At 40.9% G+C, this 17,771-nt stretch overlaps 1 protein-coding gene across 1 annotated transcript in view; it reads right to left on the reverse strand.

Annotated features, from left to right (window-relative positions):
* obscna (obscurin, cytoskeletal calmodulin and titin-interacting RhoGEF a) overlaps positions 1–17,771 on the reverse strand; it is a 183,017-nt gene that overhangs the window by 50,944 nt on the left and 114,302 nt on the right. The window contains 11 exon segments of the mRNA XM_034179154.1: positions 2,523–2,615; positions 2,723–2,882; positions 3,014–3,187; positions 3,560–3,642; positions 3,756–3,956; positions 8,429–8,541; positions 8,623–8,717; positions 8,791–8,863; positions 8,950–10,971; positions 11,221–11,487; positions 15,486–15,752. Coding sequence (XP_034035045.1) covers positions 2,523–2,615; positions 2,723–2,882; positions 3,014–3,187; positions 3,560–3,642; positions 3,756–3,956; positions 8,429–8,541; positions 8,623–8,717; positions 8,791–8,863; positions 8,950–10,971; positions 11,221–11,487; positions 15,486–15,752 — 3,548 coding nt within the window.

Genomic DNA, 17,771 nt, shown 5'->3' on the forward strand with positions numbered 1-17,771 from the left:
CGTGGGCTTCATAGATAATTGGCAAAGCTTCTGGGGAAAACCTGGTCTTGTTAGGAGAGACGGCATCCATCCCACTTTGGATGGAGCAGCTCTCATTTCTAGAAATCTGGCCAATTTTCTTAAATCCTCCAAACCGTGACTATCCAGGGTTGGGACCAGGAAGCAGAGTTGTAGTCTTACACACCTCTCTGCAGCTTCTCTCCCCCTGCCATCCCCTCATTACCCCATCCCTGTAGAGATGGTGCCTGCTCCCAGACCACCAATAACCAGTAAAAAACTATTTAAGCATAAAAATTCAAAAAGAAAAAATAATATAGCACCTTCAACTGCACCACAGACTAAAACAGTTAAATGTGGTCTATTAAACATTAGATCTCTCTCTTCTAAGTCCCTGTTAGTAAATGATATAATAATTGATTAACATATTGATTTATTCTGCCTTACAGAAAACTGGTTACAGCATGATGAATATGTTAGGTTAAATGAGTCAACACCCCCGAGTCACACTAACTGTCAGATCGCTCGTAGCACGGGCCGAGGCGGAGGATTAGCAGCAATCTTCCATTCCAGCTTATTAATTAATCAAAAACCCATTCAGAGCTTTAATTCATTTGAAAGCTTGACTCTTAGTCTTGTCCATCCAAATTGGAAGTCCCAAAAACCAGTTTTATTTGTTATTATCTATCGTCCACCTGGTCGTTACTGTGAGTTTCTCTGTGAATTTTCAGACCTTTTGTCTGACTTAGTGCTTGGCTCAGATAAGATAATTATAGTGGGCGATTTTAACATCCACACAGATGCTGAGAATGACAGCCTCAACACTGCATTTAATCTATTATTAGACTCAATTGGCTTTGCTCAAAATGTAAATGAGTCCACCCACCACTTTAATCATATCTTAGATCTTGTTCTGACTTATGGTATGGAAATTGAAGACTTAACAGTATTCCCTTTCTTAATAACATTTACATTTACTCTGATGGACTACACAGCAGTGGGGAATAAGTTTCATTACACTAGAAGTCTTTCAGAAAGCGCTGTAACTAGGTTTAAGGATATGATTCCTTCTTTATGTTCTCTAATGCCATATACCAACACAGGGCAGAGTAGCTACCTAAACTCTGTAAGTGAGATAGAGTATCTCGTCAATAGTTTTACATCCTCATTGAAGACAACTTTGGATGCTGTAGCTCCTCTGAAAAAGAGAGCCTTAAATCAGAAGTGCCTGACTCCGTGGTATAACTCACAAACTCGCAGCTTAAAGCAGATAACCCGTAAGTTGGAGAGGAAATGGCGTCTCACTAATTTAGAAGATCTTCACTTAGCCTGGAAAAAGAGTCTGTTGCTCTATAAAAAAGCCCTCCATAAAGCTAGGACATCTTACTACTCATCACTAATTGAAGAAAATAAGAACAACCCCAGGTTTCTTTTCAGCACTGTAGCCAGGCTGACAAAGAGTCAGAGCTCTATTGAGCCGAGTATTCCTTTAACTTTAACTAGTAATGACTTCATGACTTTCTTTGCTAATAAAATTTTAACTATTAGAGAAAAAAATTACTCATAACCATCCCAAAGACGTATCGTTATCTTTGGCTGCTTTCAGTGATGCCGGTATTTGGTTAGACTCTTTCTCTCCGATTGTTGTCTGAGTTATTTTCATTAGTTACTTCCTCCAAACCATCAACATGTCTATTAGACCCCATTCCTACCAGGCTGCTCAAGGAAGCCCTACCATTAATTAATGGTTCGATCTTAAATATGATCAATCTATCTTTATTAGTTGGCTATGTACCACAGGCTTTTAAGGTGGCAGTAATTAAACCATTACTTAAAAAGCCATCACTTGACCCAGCTATCTTAGCTAATTATAGGCCAATCTCCAACCTTCCTTTTCTCTCAAAAATTCTTGAAAGGGTAGTTGTAAAACAGCTAACTGATCATCTGCAGAGGAATGGTCTATTTGAAGAGTTTCAGTCAGGTTTTATAATTCATCATAGTACAGCCCCAACCAGTCCCAGCAGAAGACTGCCCCTCCCTGAGCCTGGTTCTGCTGGAGGTTTCTTCATGTTAAAAGGGAGTTTTTCCTTCCCACTGTTGCCAAGTGCTTGCTCACAGGGGGTCGTTTTGACCATTGGGGTTTTTCCGTAATTATTGTATGGCCTTGCCTTACAATATAAAGCACCTTGGGGCAACTGTTTGTTGTGATTTGGCGCTATATAAATAAAATTGATTTGATTTGATTTGAAATCACCACCTCAGATCTGCTGTGATGACCCTGAATGAAGGAAGGAAGAAGCTGAAGGGACTTACTGACTTTTACCACAATGACCTGAACAATACAGGGGCTCAGGAAAGGTATGTCTTCTTTTCAGTTTTATGGTTTAGAAAATTGCTGGCATCTGTAACATCCATCAATGAATTGTAACACTTATGACACATATATATTTTGGGCTTAAACATCAAAATAACAGGCCGTTACATTAAAGAATCTCTTATTTGTAAAAAATTAAAACTGTACTTGCCTTAAATAAAGCCTGATAAGTTTGAATCCTCTCTACTGGTCTTTGAAGGAAAGTAAGGACATCCATGGCTGGCACCTCGGGATCATCAGACTCCTGACATATAACAAAGAATACATTAAATAAATGCATCATCTTGCACCAGATGTAATGATGCTGCTGATCAGCATCTTCTTGTTAAATGTTTGTTTTTTTGTGTATACTTTGAAATATTGCTGGATATGCTTGTCAGTAACATAGGCCTCTGCTTGTGCTTGTCCCACCATGTAGTGAAGATACTTCTCAAAGTCATTTGCATGCTTGATCAGATGCATGGCCACATCATCGTCAGTGGCACACATAGTCAGACCAGGAAGGATGAACCTGAAAAGACAATGATCCCTCAGCAGCTAATTCACACGGACAGTAACACCTCACAAACCAGAGGGACACACAGGAACTTTCAGAAACAATCAACATTCAGAATCTGAGTGAAGCTCCTGTGTGTGCATTACTGTTCATGTAGAAGAACGATGTCCTTGATGTTCCTGAAAATAATCTCCTTCTGGTTGAGGATATTGACAGGGACATGGTGGCTGGACTCCAGAAGATTTAGGTGGTGACGGAGGAATGCCTTCATCTCTTTCACAAATTCCTCTTCCCCATCAATCATGCCTTGAATCAGTTGGCTACAGACAAAAGGAATTTGTCCTTTTTAAAACAATTCACTTGTGTAGTTAGTAACTACAACAAATAAATTCTCTGTCATCACCATCATGTAAAGTGTACAAGAAATATTCAAATATACAATTTAAAATTGCTGACAAACAATAAACATAGATCCAGTTTTGATTAACAGATATTATGGCTTGGATCTATGGTGCATAGCACAAACTGTGTGAACCTGTGAGCTACAGCTCATGAGGACAACTGGAGCTGCAGTGCATACACTGACATGCTTAATTGCTACTAAACCACATTCTCTCTACATAATTCACTAAATTGGGTGGGCTATTTAAGATGCAATTCCCCCCCGCTAAAAAAAGACCAGCATGACAGACCTAAGAGCTCTTCTGTACTCTTCTGCTGTAGAACCAATTCCATGAAGATCCTCCTGAGGCCTTCTAAACTGCAGAAATGACTCCTGTTCAAAAAGATGGTCACCGCTTAATTACAAAAGAGCTATTTTTCCATTCGCCTAAGAATTTTTTTTCGATGAAATTGACATTGTCAGTATACTGCATTAACTTAAGGCACCTTTCTTTTCTTCTGCAAGTAGGCTGGACACACCCATCCCTGTCGAGCAGGAGTGTTTTTTGTGGGTTTAGTCCTAACCAACCATCTGTCAGGACGAACATATTCCAGGACTTCAACATACTGGCCCTCCTTTAACTCAAAGCTGTCTTGATTTCCACAGTGTGGACTGCAGTCGGCTTTAATGACATACACCTCAAATGTCTGAAGGAATCCAAAAGCAAATACATTTCATAATTTAGGGTGTATGTGCAGAAAACATGAACAGATTATGGCTTCACTATGTCATGTATTTCATCAGCATGTACAATGCATCTGGAAAGTATTCATAGCAATTCAGTTCAATTTCATTTCAATTGAATTAGCTTATAATGCTCCAAATCACACCAAAGCTGTCTGAAGGTGCCTTACATGAAACAGTTCAACCTAAAATTTTAATAAATAATTAAAAATGAATAAAAAAAATTCAAATACATGATTAAAAACATAAGTAAAAGAATAAAACAGATAAAAAATAAAAACTATTCACAAGAAAGAGAATAAAAATAGGTTTTCAGTCTTGACTTAAAAATCTCCACGGACTCCGACTGCCTCACAGTCACAGGAAGACTGTTCCACAGGGTGGGTGCATGATGCGAAAAGCCTCTTTGACCTGCTGACTTCTTCTTCACCCTGGGAACACAGAGAAGTCCCACATCCTGCGACCGCAAAACCTGGGCCGGCACGTAAAGTTCCACCAGATCAGCCAGATAAGATGGTGCCAGTCCATGAACAACCTTATAAGTCAATAACAAAACCTTAAAATGATCAGTGGAAAGATGCCAAAATGGGTGTGATATGTTCAGACCTTCTGCTACATGTCAGAAGTCTGGCGGCAGCGTTCTGAACCAGCTGAAGACCGCTGATGCTGGACTGCGCTAACCCTGAAAATAGAACATTACGATAATCTAGTCTAGAAGAAACAAAAGCATGAATCAGGGTCTCAGCATCAGCCACAGACATTATGGGGCGGATCCTCACTATATTTCGCAGATGGAAAAAAGCAGTCCTAGTAACATCCTTGATGTGGAGGTCAAAAGACAATGTGGGATCAAAAATTACCCCAAGGTTCCTCATTTTGTCCGTATGATGTATGACACACAAACCCAGGCCGAGCACCAGCTGGTCAAACTGATGCTGACGTCTCGCTGGAGCAAGAATCATCATTTCAGTCTTATCAAAGTTTAAAAGTAGGAAGTTACTAGACATCCAACTTCTCAGTGATAGAAGACAGTCCTCCAGGGATTTTATGGAAGCGAGATTTCCCGCAGTTATCGGCATGTACAACTGAGTATCATCAGCGCAACAAAACTCCCAAAACTCTGCAGTATACGCCCACATACAGGGAGAAAAGCAAGGGGCCTAAAATGGATCCCTGTGGAACCCCAAATCTCATATCACCAAGGTCAAAGGTAGTGCCATTATACAAGACACATTGAGAACCACTGGACAGATATGACATCAATCATGCAAGGGCACTTCCAGTAATCCCAAAAAGATTCTCCGACCTATCGAGCAAAATATGATGATCCACGGTATCAAACACAGCACTGAGATCTAACAACACCACGTCTGAGTCCATTGCTTGCAGAAGATCATTCAGTACTTTAGTGAGCACTGTCTCTGTGGAGTGATATTTCCTAAAAGCAGACTGCAGTGGCTCAAAAAGATCATTCTCAGTGAGGTGGTCTACGAGCTGCCGTGAAACCACCTTTTCTAAAATTTTGGAACAAAATTATAGATTTGATATTGGCCTGTAATTTTTCAATACACTAGGGACAAGATTAGATTTCTTAAGTAATGGTTTAATCACTGCAGATTTAAAACATTTCGGAGCAGATCCAGAGGTTAATGACAGATTGATAACTTTCAGCACAGTTTTGTTGGTATGGGATCAAATAAACAGGTTGTGCTTTTTATAGATGCCACCAGTTTCGTCAGCACGCCTAATGAAATACTATTAAATTCTGTAAATCTAGGTAACACCTCAATGGTAGCGTCCACGTCCATAGCAGGTTTTAATGGCTGGGCCAAGGCGTGCTGAGATATGCTCAGCCTAATATCTTCTATTTTCTTCTCGAAATAACTTTGAGTTATGTTTGTTTTTAATGATCAAATCAGAGTAATAGGCCTGCTTTGTGGCCAGTAGTGCATGCCTATAATCTAAATAGCATCCCACCACACAAGGCAGAACACCTCTAATTTGGAACTATGCCATTTCCATTCCAAACCTCTAGCCTTCTGCCTGAGATCATGCAAATAACCACTGAACCGAGGTGACTGTGCCTTGGGAGGGCGTGGCCCCAAAAGAGGAGGCGCAATCTTATCAAGTGTAGTTTTAAGTGCTAAATTTAGACTATCCGCAAGGCTGTCTACTGATTTTGCATTCTCCAGACTCGAAGCTAAAATATCAGGTAGTCTAGCCTCAAATTCAGTCATACTTGAGGGTTTAATACGACGCTGCAGCAGTAGACAAGGTTGTGTTCCACTAAACACGGCAATGTAAATGTAAACCTGATAAGTGACTATAGATGCGAGAGGCAAGATGTCGATATTCCTGACAGCAAACCCACGTGCAAGAACCAGATCCAGGGTATTTCCACGAATGTGTGTCGGGTCCTGAATGCATTGCTGGAATCCTAAAGCATCCACAATTTGCATAAATGATTTGCTAAGGGGATCAGAGGGCTTATGTATATGAATGTTAAAGTCACCAATAATCAAAATGTTACGTGCACTAGTTGACAAAGTAGAGATGAACGCACCAAATTCATCTAAGAAATCAGAATATGAGCCAGGGGGCCTATAAACAGTGACAAAATAACATAGTTGAGCTCCAGTTTTATGACCCTGACAGTACTTAGCATCATGGGCATAACGTCAGATGCTCAAAGGAATTATATTTGTGACCCACAACACCTAATAAAGAGAACCTAGATTTATAAATAAAAGCAACACCCCCGCCTTGCTTCACACCACAAGACACAGAATGTATACGCTAGATTTTTGCAAATTATTAAAGCTAAAAAAAACCAACAAAGAAATCACATGTACAAAAGTATTCAGTCTTTGCCATGAAGCTCAAAATTGAGCTCAGGTGCATCCTGTTTCCACTGATCATCCTTCAGATGTTTCTACAGCTTAACTGGAGTCCACCTGGGGTAAATTCAGTTGATTGGACATGATTTGGAAAGGCACACACCTGTCTACATATAAGGTCCCACAGTTGCATGTCAGAGCACAAACCAAGCATGAAGTCAATGGAATTGTCTGTACACCTCTGAGACAGGAGTGTTTGGAGGCACAAATCTGGGGAATGACACAGAAACATTTCTGCTGCTTTGAATGAGTACAGTGACCTCCATCATCCGTAAATGGAAGTTTTCACCCACCAAGACCTTAGTCAGGGAGGTGACCAAGAACCCGATGGTCATTCTGTCAGACCTCCAGCATTCCTCTGTGGAGAGAGGAGAACCTTCCAGAAGGACAACCATCTCTGCAGCAATCCACTAATCAGGCCAGTATGGTAGAGTGGCCAGACAGAAGTAAATGGTAAATGGACTGCATTTATATAGCGCTTTTCCATCTGCATCAGATGCTCAAAGCGCTTTACAATTATGCCTCACATTCACCCTGATGTCAGGGTGCTGCCATACAAGGCGCTCACTACACACCGGGAGCAATAGGGGATTAAAGGCCTTGCCCAAGGGCCCTTAGTGATTTTCCAGTCAGGCGGGGATTTGAACCCATGATCTTCTGGAGTACATAAAAGGTACATGGCAGCCCACCTGGAGTTTGCTAAAAGGCACCTGAAGGACTCTCAGTCCATGAGAAACAAAATTCTCTGGTCTGATGAGACAAAGACTGAACTCTTTAGCATGAATCCCAGGCGTCATGTTTGGAGGAAACCAGGCACCATGCCTACAGTGAAGCATGATGGTGGCAGCATCATGCTGTGGGGATGTTTTTCAGTGGCAGGAACTGGGAGACTAATCAGGATTGAGGGAAAGATTAATGCAGCAATGTACAGAGACATCCTGAATGAAAACCTGCTCCAGAGCTCTTGACCTCAGACTGGGGTGACGGTTCATCTTTCAGCAGGACAATGACCCAAAGCACACAGCCAAGATATCAAAGGAGTGGCTTCAGGACAACTCTGTGAATGTCCTTGAGTGGCCCAGCCAGAGCCGGGCCTGACTGAACATCTCCAGAGAGATCTGAAAATGGGTGTGCGCCGACACTCCCCATCCAACCTGACGGAGCTTGAGTGGTGCTGCAAAGAGGAATGGGCAAAACTGCTCAAAGATAGGTGCACCAAGCTTGTGGCATCATATTCAAGAAGACCTGAGGCTGTAATTGCTGCCAAAGGTGCATCAACAAGGTATTGAGCAAAGAGTTTGAATACTTCTGCACATGTGATTTCTTTGAATTTTATTTGTAATAAATTTGGGGAAAAAAAAACTTTTTAATTTTGTCATTACAGGGTATTGTGAGTAGAATTTTGAGGGGAAAAAATGAATTTACTCCATTTTGGAATAAAGCCGTAACATAAAATGTGAAATAAGTGAAGTGCTGTGAATACTTTCCGGATGAAATACATAAAGGAAAAAAGATGGAATAATATATGGTGAATTTACCTCTCGTTGATCATCATCACCTTCTGATTCCAATTCAGAAATGGTACTAGCTAAGGGTGTAATGGAACGAAGATGCTTAGGAGATGGTGTCCTTAATCGGGAATCAGGGGTCCCTACAGGTCCCAAAGGAAGGTTAGAATTGTATACCAAAAAGGGATGATGGAAGTGGGAAGGTATAGTGGTTAAATTATTACCTTTGACCTTCAAGTATTCCTTAGTCAGCTGTGCAGCAGCTATCTGTTCGTCAGCATCCTTTGGAAGTGACTGATCCTCCACTTTTACGACTCCCCTGTGACGATAATATATTTTTAGTGTCTCTATGAACACAAAATGTCAACCACAAAGTGTATCTTCTTTCTTACCTTGGTTTATTTACACTAATCTCAACAGTTTCCATTATATCTGGAGCTGTTTCATAATCAGATGGACTCGACACTGATGGAAACAGGATTTCAATGATGAAACTGCACTGCATATTGAACAAAAATACATAATAAATCCACTAGCTTTGTAACACTCACTGGAGCTTGCAGCAATAAGTGAGGACCTTTCTTGAGGGCTCATCTGTGCATCTTGCTCTGTCAAGTTGTACGCTTCCCACAGAGAAACACCCTCTGTCTTCACATAGTCCATGGCATCTGTCCCTGAAGTCAATGTCTGGACTGAAGTCAGATCCTCAGCTGGTGGCTCTGGTTTGCTCTGGGCCACAGGCTGTAGAGGGGTTATGGCAGCAAGCAACGGGTGCACAGGCTTCTGGGGTAATGATTCCATTACTGTTATATTCCCATTGTAGGAGGTTACACCAAACATATTAACAGCCTCACATGTGTAGACCCCGCTGTCACTGGTGCTCAGATTTTGGACTACCAGTGTGCATATCCTGTTATCTGTAGTGTCAATGCAGCATCTCTTGTCATTTCTGAGTTGTACACCATCCTTCAGCCAGCGCACTGTGCTGGGTTGTCCCTCCACAACGCACACCAGAGTGATTGCTCTGTCATGGTCAACACTCTGGTTTTTAAACACCTCTTTGAAAACAGGGCGCATATCTTTTCGGGAAACACCCTCTTGCTTTTGTCGTTCATCTTCAATGCTGATGCCTGTCTCTGGTGTTACATCCTTGTATGTTTTTGTCACTGGGAATTCAGACAGAGTAGAGGGTTGGGTTGAACCCTCGACAATAAGGTCTCTGAGACAGAGATTGCTGTCCTCTATTGGTAACTCGGTAAAGGCCTCTGAAAAAGTGTCATCTTCAGAAACAAAAACAAGAGGAACATTCTGAGACATCTTTGTTGTTTGCTCATCTTGCTCCTTCCTCATTGGCTTGATCAACAGTTGCAGCTCCTGATTCACTTTAGATTCTTTTCTCATGGGTTTTACTGGCTGCATGACAAGCTGTTTGCCATTTATCTCTTTCTCTGCTTTCACAGCTTGCTTTGCTTCCTCAGCTACCTCAGTGGTTGTCGTTACCTCCTGGTTCCAATCAGTTCTTGGTTCCTCTTCATACTCCTTTTCCACAGGCAGCACTGGCTGTTTCATCATGTGACCTTCAGGAGGTTTCACCAGCTGTTTTTCATCTTTATCTGTCCATATGTCTCTTGATAACTCTTTCTCCATTGAGACTTTTGACTTGCCTTTTGTCCTCACTGGTGGTTTTGGAACTATAAATCTGACCTCTTGTTTTGAAGACTCACCTGTCTGTTCAGACTCTTCATATTTCCCTTCTTGGATGTATTTCAGTTGCTCTTCTCCACAGATATCTTTTGCCTTCAGTCTTACTGGAGGTTTCAAATACTTCTCTTCTTTCTCATATTCTTCACATTCTTCACATTCACTGAGTGGAGATTTCACTTCTTGTGTTGTGATTGCATCATTCATAGTAAACTTAAGAATGACTTTCATAGGCTCGTTTTCTCCTCTTATTGTCCCAACATTCTTCTCAGCTTTATCACCTTCATTTGTCACTCTTTCTTCTTGTTTTGAAGCATAGTTAATTTCAGTGCCATTTTCCACACAAACTGATGGTTGTTTTGACATTTGTTCTGCTAAAATGTCATTCATAGTCATGTCTGACTCACTTACATCAAGGTTAGCTTCAAATGCTTTCTCCAAGCCAACTTCGATCTCCCTGTTCACAGGCCTTACTCTCTCTTCTGCATCTAAGTTCACCCCATCATTCTTCTGTAAGAATATTGGCTGAATAACTTTCTGGTAAACCTCCTGATCTTCATCTTTATCCTGTTTAACTTTCACAGTGCTCTCAGCGATTTTCTCTGTTGCTGAATGGCCGACAACCTGGTCTTTGTTATGATCCCTCAGGAGATCCTGCACTAACTGTTCTGGGACAAGAACAGACTGCACATCATCTTCTGAAATTTTAAGAGATGGTTTTCTCATACCACGCTTTTTGGGCTCTGGAGGAACAGGGTGTGCCTCTTGGCTGGGCCTGCTCTTTTCTGTTGCAAGAACTGGTTCAGAAACAGTTCCCTTTCCAGGAGGCAGTATCATGAGGGATTCTGACTTGGGTTGAGGTGGTTGTGATGCTGTGAAAGAGGACAAGCAAAATCATTTTTCTGACGAGACTGATGTTGGAATCTGACAGGAGAAGAATGAAACTAAACTCAATTTTCAACTGCACCTATACCAATGACTTATCATGATACTGTGTATACACACACACACACACACACACACACACACACACACACACACACACACACACACACACACACACACACACACACACACACACACACACACACACACACACACACACACACACACACGCACACCTTTCACTGACAAAGTTGCAATAGTTTCTGCACTTCCTGCTTGACAAGTGTAGGTGCCACTGTCCTCTGGGTTTAGTTCCTTCACATAAAGCTGATGGAGGCAGCCGTCTTGCTTCATCTCAAATTTTGTGCTGGCTTTCAGCGGTAGCTTATTCTTCATCCATTGCACTGACACCCCGGGCTTTGACAGCTCACAGAAGAGGGATGCTGTAGCTCCCTGATCAGCATCCACACTTTGTAAGGATTTCTTGACGAATGGTGGGACCTCTGGAACACCGTTTAAAGACCAGAAACATGTAACAGTGCAGCTTTAATATAAAAGCTTTGTGCCATGCTGCCTTTGTATAATTATACATGTTTCCATTTGGTCTACTATAATTCTGTATTCATATGTGTCAGCTGATCTGCACTTGGCAAACTAGTTGGCTTGAATTGTTACTGTATATCTGTAGCCCAGAACCAGCCATTTCTCCTGTATTGGCCTCTTTACAAGATTGAATTTGTGGTCCTGATGCTGACTTATAAGACTCTCAACAAAAATAAAGTGCCTGCACACTTTTGTGACCTTTTGACCACATACTATAATGGAAGTATCACTACTCTTCAGAGTGTTGTATAGTCAACAGCAGAGGAGAGAGAAAAAGCAGCCATCCTCACAGAAAGGATTGTGTTAAATAATGAACTGGCAGACTAATGAAACTTTTTAAACATTGTATTTTGCCGATGTATTACCTACTTCTGGAGATGAACAAAGTATGTCAAAAAGTTGAACACCAATATCGACTAAAGACGACTACACTAGACCAATCACTACACAAAACATGCACAGCTGTTGAAATGGCGGTGTTGCAGAGGTGAAAATGTTGTCTGTCACCTTTCCTTCTTCAACACTGAAAGCAAGGGGTTTAACAGAGATTTTGGCTGACTTAAGACAGTATTACTTATTGTTTGCTTTAACTCTTGGTCCCTTATGTTGCTTTAGTCTTAGTTTAATTCTGTTTATCACATTTATTATATTATGCTTTAGTCACAGGGTTTTGTTATTATTTACCTTCAGTGTTGCTTATCTGATTATGTTCCATTTGTTATTTATTGCATTTTCTGTTTATCAGTTATCGTGTTTTATTTATTGCATTATTCTTTAGTCACTGGGCTTGTTATTCTCTGTTACCAGTAGTTTGTTTGTCATCATTTATTGTATTCACATTTATGTCTCAGTCAGTATCAGTTCTGTCCTAATTTGGTTTAATATTAGGTTTCTTGTTTTCCCCTTTATAGAATAGTCACAGTATTTCTTAGTTTTGCCCCTTTTGTTTTTCTCATGTTATTTGTTTGTCTTGAGTACTTCACATTTTTCAGTCTGTCACTTACTTCTCTTGCTTTGCACCACTTTGTTTTGCCCTCTCATACTCTCTTGCCTTTCTTCCCCCTTCTTTGACTCACAAAACCACACCCCTTTCTAGAACCTTCCACGCACCTGCTTCACATCACCTTGATTAGTCTCCTCCCTATTTAAACCCTCACAGTCTCACTGCTCACTGCCAGATTGTTGATTTTGTGTCACTTTCCAGCCTAGTTATTTGTTCCATTCTTGCCTGCCTGTATTTTGACTCTGCCTTGTTTTTGACCTTGTTTATGCCTTGCCTCTGATAGCCCTAATATATGGGCCTTTGGGCAAGGTCCTTAATCCCCTAGTTGCTCCCGGTGTGTACTGAGCACCTTGTATGGCAGCACCCTGACATTGGGGTGAATGTGAGGCATTATTGTAAAGCACTTTGAATGTCTAATGCAGGTGGAAAAGCACTATACAAATGCAGCCCATTTACTATATATATATATATATATATATATATATATATATATATATATATATATATATATATATATATATACACACAGTGCTGGACACTGGTAATCAGCTAACTGAAAAGTTATCTTTTTTAACGCTAAACTGATAAACTGCCAAAAAACTTATCAGAAGCTACAGATAACCGATAACTTTAAATTTTGCCTCCCATACTCTCTTAGCTACTAAGAAGCTGATTCTGAGTTTAAAGACCGCCAAAGCTTCTAAGAAACCCAAACAGCCAAAGAACCAGCGCTTGACTTTGTGCACTCTGCCCCCTACTGTAGGAAAGCATCATTTACCCTGACAGAATACAGTGGTCCCACAGTGAGGCAGAGGTCTTGAAATGGAAAGCAGGTTTGAATTATGGTTTTGCTTTAAAAATAAAATAATTCCGGATAGAATAACTACATTAATATAAACTCTTAAAATGTACAAAGTGATATATAACACATATGTTAATTTTAAAATAATGCACTAATTCTGAAGATTTGAACATTAACACACAGATGTCCAGATGGGATTATGGGTAACTAAGCCTCCGCTCATACTGATTGGTTGATTCATTCATTCTATGTAAAAACCAACACAAGTGAATCAATGTAACATGTGTTGGTGTTTACAAATAAATGTGCTTTTGTAAAATATGTTATTTTTTTCATTTGTATAAAAAAAGAAAGAAATTTTCAAGATCCTGCTAGACAGTGCCTAAGCGCACATGTGATGACATCACAACTCTATCCGGTTAGGGAGACAAGGTTTCTTTCAATAACAAGAACTGTCAAAAAACTTTCTCTCGTATGGACTGGTTGGAGTTGTGTGGTGATAGGAATTGCCTTTTGAATGCTTGAATAACGATGTCAGTCGCACAAAGAAATCAAATAATAGTGAAAACATGTTTGGTGTGGTGTTATACGATAATTAGGCCGATATCGGACCCGATCTTCCCCTTCCGACAATCTTAAGGACACCCGGACAATTGTGATGACGCTAAATATAATCTTATCAGATATTCCTGCCATGTGTGGTTTGTAAGAGCGCTCTGATCTGCTCAGAAGGACGAGAGGAGCTAAATGTGACATGCAGCCAATCAGAAAGCGAGGTGTCTGACCTGGGAATGTTTGTGTGTGAAATCTGTTTGTGTGTGTTGTTTTTACCGTGTGGCTGACACCACACACTGTACAACTAAACCTGTCAGATCTATGATTTTTTATTTTTTTATCTCCATGGATGGGGTCTCTCAGGTTTTAGAAACATACAGATAATTTTAAAATCCTGTGGTCGACAACACTGTGATATACCCGGTCACCAGTAGATGGCAGTGTTCTGTGCATTTTGACGCCGGTTATATCACACGGCCTGAATCACAATTGAACAGACTTTTTGGCTTTTGGAAAAGCAACCTGGGCTTCTTCTAGCATTTTTACATAAAACAAACACAATAACAACATCTATAAACCCAGAGAATATATTCACAAGAGTTTTAGGCACAATATACAAAGAGTTTAATGCTGTTGTCCGTGTGGAGCCTGATCAGAGCGTCTCAAATGCATTTCTCCTGTCGTGAACTTTTACCCAGAATGCACTGGGCACAGTTGCATGTCCACACTAAAACCTTCAAAATTAGTGCATTACTTTAAAACTAAAACATATATCTGATATTTTCACTTTATAAAAATTCAGATGTGACGTTAATTTAAATAACTTGTCTGAAATTAGTTTGGCTAAAATTTTAACCATAAGTTAAAACTGTATGCCTCTGGATGACTTGGGTGCTATTGCCAGCATATTAGTATGGGGTCAAAAGAAATGAGTTTTTTCTTTTCTATGACCAGTTCTCTTTTGCCTGCAGAGGATAGAGCAGCTTCTTCTGGATCCAGCTCTTCTCTGTTTGTAGAGGATAGAACTGCGCATCTATTGCAAAAAGCTACGTCTGCAAAAATGTTAGCAGTCTATATCGGAAGGTAATTGGTCCGATGATGGTTTTCAAAGTTATCTGAAAAGCTAACCCGATAATGAAAACATTATCTTTGATAATTAGCTGTTAGCGGATTAGCGGAACTGTGCCCACCACTATGTGTGTGTGTGTGTGTGTATATATATAGACTGTTTTACTCAAGCTTCTTAGAACCTCTGAGTACAGACTGGATTTTCAATAGTTTGTGTTGGTATTGTTGTTTGTGTTGTCTGACTGACTTTATTTTGTTTTATTTTGTTGTGAGACATTTTTTTAACCTAACCCAAAAGATAAAAAAAAAAATGTATGAATACAGTATTACATTTCAACCAGCTAAATAATATAGATAGATGGGCTTACAACATCATAATCATCGATTGCTTGTTTTTGTGTTTGCTTCATTATATGCATTTGTTGTGCCGAACTGTATAACAATGAAAAAAAAAAATAAAATGCACACACCTTTCACTGATAGACTTGCAGCTGTCTGCACAGGTCCAGCGTAACATGCGTAGCTGCCGCTGTCTTCAGGTTTGAGTTCCTTGATGTGCAGCTGGAGGAGGCAGCCATCATGCTTCATCTCAAACTTGCTATTCGCTCTCAGTGGCAGCTGGTTTTTCTTCCACTGCACTGACAGCACAGGCTTAGACAGCTCACAGGACAGGGTGGCTGCAACCCCCTCATCAGCTTCCACACTTTGTAAGTCTTTCTTGAAGAATGGAGGAAGTTCTAGGAAGGACAAGTGAAAAGCAGCATTCAGTGCTACTGCCACAAGACAGTAAAATGCATTTTAAAGACATGGTGTGTTGATGGTTTCAATTTATGTGTTTACAGTTTGCAACACTAGAAAATAAAGCCCCTTTGACACCGGGGCCAACGCAGAATTGCTTATTGCGGCGTACCGTCTACACCGAGTTATACAGCTCTACGCCGAGTTTTTGCTCCCTACGCAGCAGTATGTTGAGGGCTGAGGAGGACGCAAGAAATTAAACATGTTTAATTTTGTTGGCATAGAGCACTGGATGCAGAAAGTACACATTTTTTAAGCAAGTCTACACAACACACTGCAACTGTATGTAAATCTACACAACACTGCACTACTGCACACTAAGCCTCCGCAATTCTATATGCCAGGGCGAAAAATCCTTTTATCAATACATACCTGGATTGATTTTATTCATCCCGCTGGACTTTGCCAGCTGTGACGCTTCAAAACCACAGAAGAATAATAGGTAAGCAAAGCTTCCACATTCACAGGACAGGTCCACTACTCATGGACTGATCACCAGCAAGAGGACATGTCCGTCCACTTCTCATGGCAGATTGCACACACAACCGCCTGAAGCAGCTCTGCTTTGCTTCACTTTGCTTTCACCTCCTGCATTTTTCTCACGATTGTGGCACTAGGGCTGCAGCTATCGATTATTTTAGTAATTGAGTATTCATTCTATCGATTATTCTGGCGATTAATCGAGTAATTTTCAATTTCAATTTATTTTCATTTTTATAGCACCAAATCACAACATTAACGTTATTAACTCCTGCTCACGGACCAATCGCCAGCGGAAGGACATGTCCACCATCCACTTCTCACGGTGGATTGCGTGTGCGACTGGCAGACGCAGCTCCACTTTGATTTGCTTTGACCTCCTCCAGTTCTCTCACAATTGTGGCATAATAATAAAGTCCATTAACTCCTGGAAATTATGTCTTCTGACTTTTTTTCCGATGTATCAAATCCATGTATCTGTAGCGTCTGGAGCCAACTTCCTCCGCGCGCAAGGTCTCGCTCGCTCTCTCTCTCTCTCTGCATGCGAGTGCCATTCATGTACCATTTTGAGAACAGAGCGCATTTCCACATTGTAAAAAAAAAAAGTCGGCAGGCATGGACAGCGAGGGCTACAAAAGTGACATTAAGCAACTGAAAGCAAGACCAGGAACGCAACCACACGCAATCACATAACAGCCTACACAGAGACTATGCCAAAGTTGTGCAATTTTCCAGAGCACTCCAAACACATCACAACCCAACTGTAGGCAAGCCTGGTGTGAAAGGGGCTTAAGAGCTAAAGAAGTAACGGAGCTGATTCTGTATTGCACCTTTCTTTCAACTTGAATCATGCTAGCAAAAAGGCGGCCTCTGTTGCCTGGGCAATACAGGCTGCCCAGTTCTTGCCCAGGCCTGTGCTCCAGAGAGGACATTTCAGCTTTTTCTGTTACATGGTGATGATACAACACAGAAAGCAATAGTAACCAGTTATAAACATAACCTCAACTGACACAGAGTACACTGCTATGGCTTGCTTCCATTGAGAGCTGGGATCCTTGTATCCCACTGGACAACGGTCACCTCAGGAGCCCCCTACCAAAAGGGTGCTGTCCTGCCATGACTTGCCTGCCAAACTGGGGGGTGAGAAGTTCAAAAATATACCAATGTAATAAGCAAGTTGTTAATTTTCTGTATGAAACCCAGTGGCATTCTTTCCAAAACATGGGAAGAACTGAACCCAAAATGAAGCATCTGGTGACATTCGCTGTTTCGCAGTTTTGAATCTGGCGCCGTTTTACGGACTGTGACTTAAGCGAGAGGCTGGTTTCAGCAGAGTTACGGTTTAGAGGACAATGTAAAAACACCTCGTAAAATATGGACAACAAAACAACATTGGGGCACAGCAGAAGTTCATCACGGGTGCTACACCTCTTCTAGGTAACCTCTCAACTTGGGAGAACGTGTCATTATCATAATAG

The sequence above is a fragment of the Thalassophryne amazonica genome, chromosome 10, assembly GCF_902500255.1.
Source record: "Thalassophryne amazonica chromosome 10, fThaAma1.1, whole genome shotgun sequence".
Taxonomy (NCBI): domain Eukaryota; kingdom Metazoa; phylum Chordata; class Actinopteri; order Batrachoidiformes; family Batrachoididae; genus Thalassophryne; species Thalassophryne amazonica.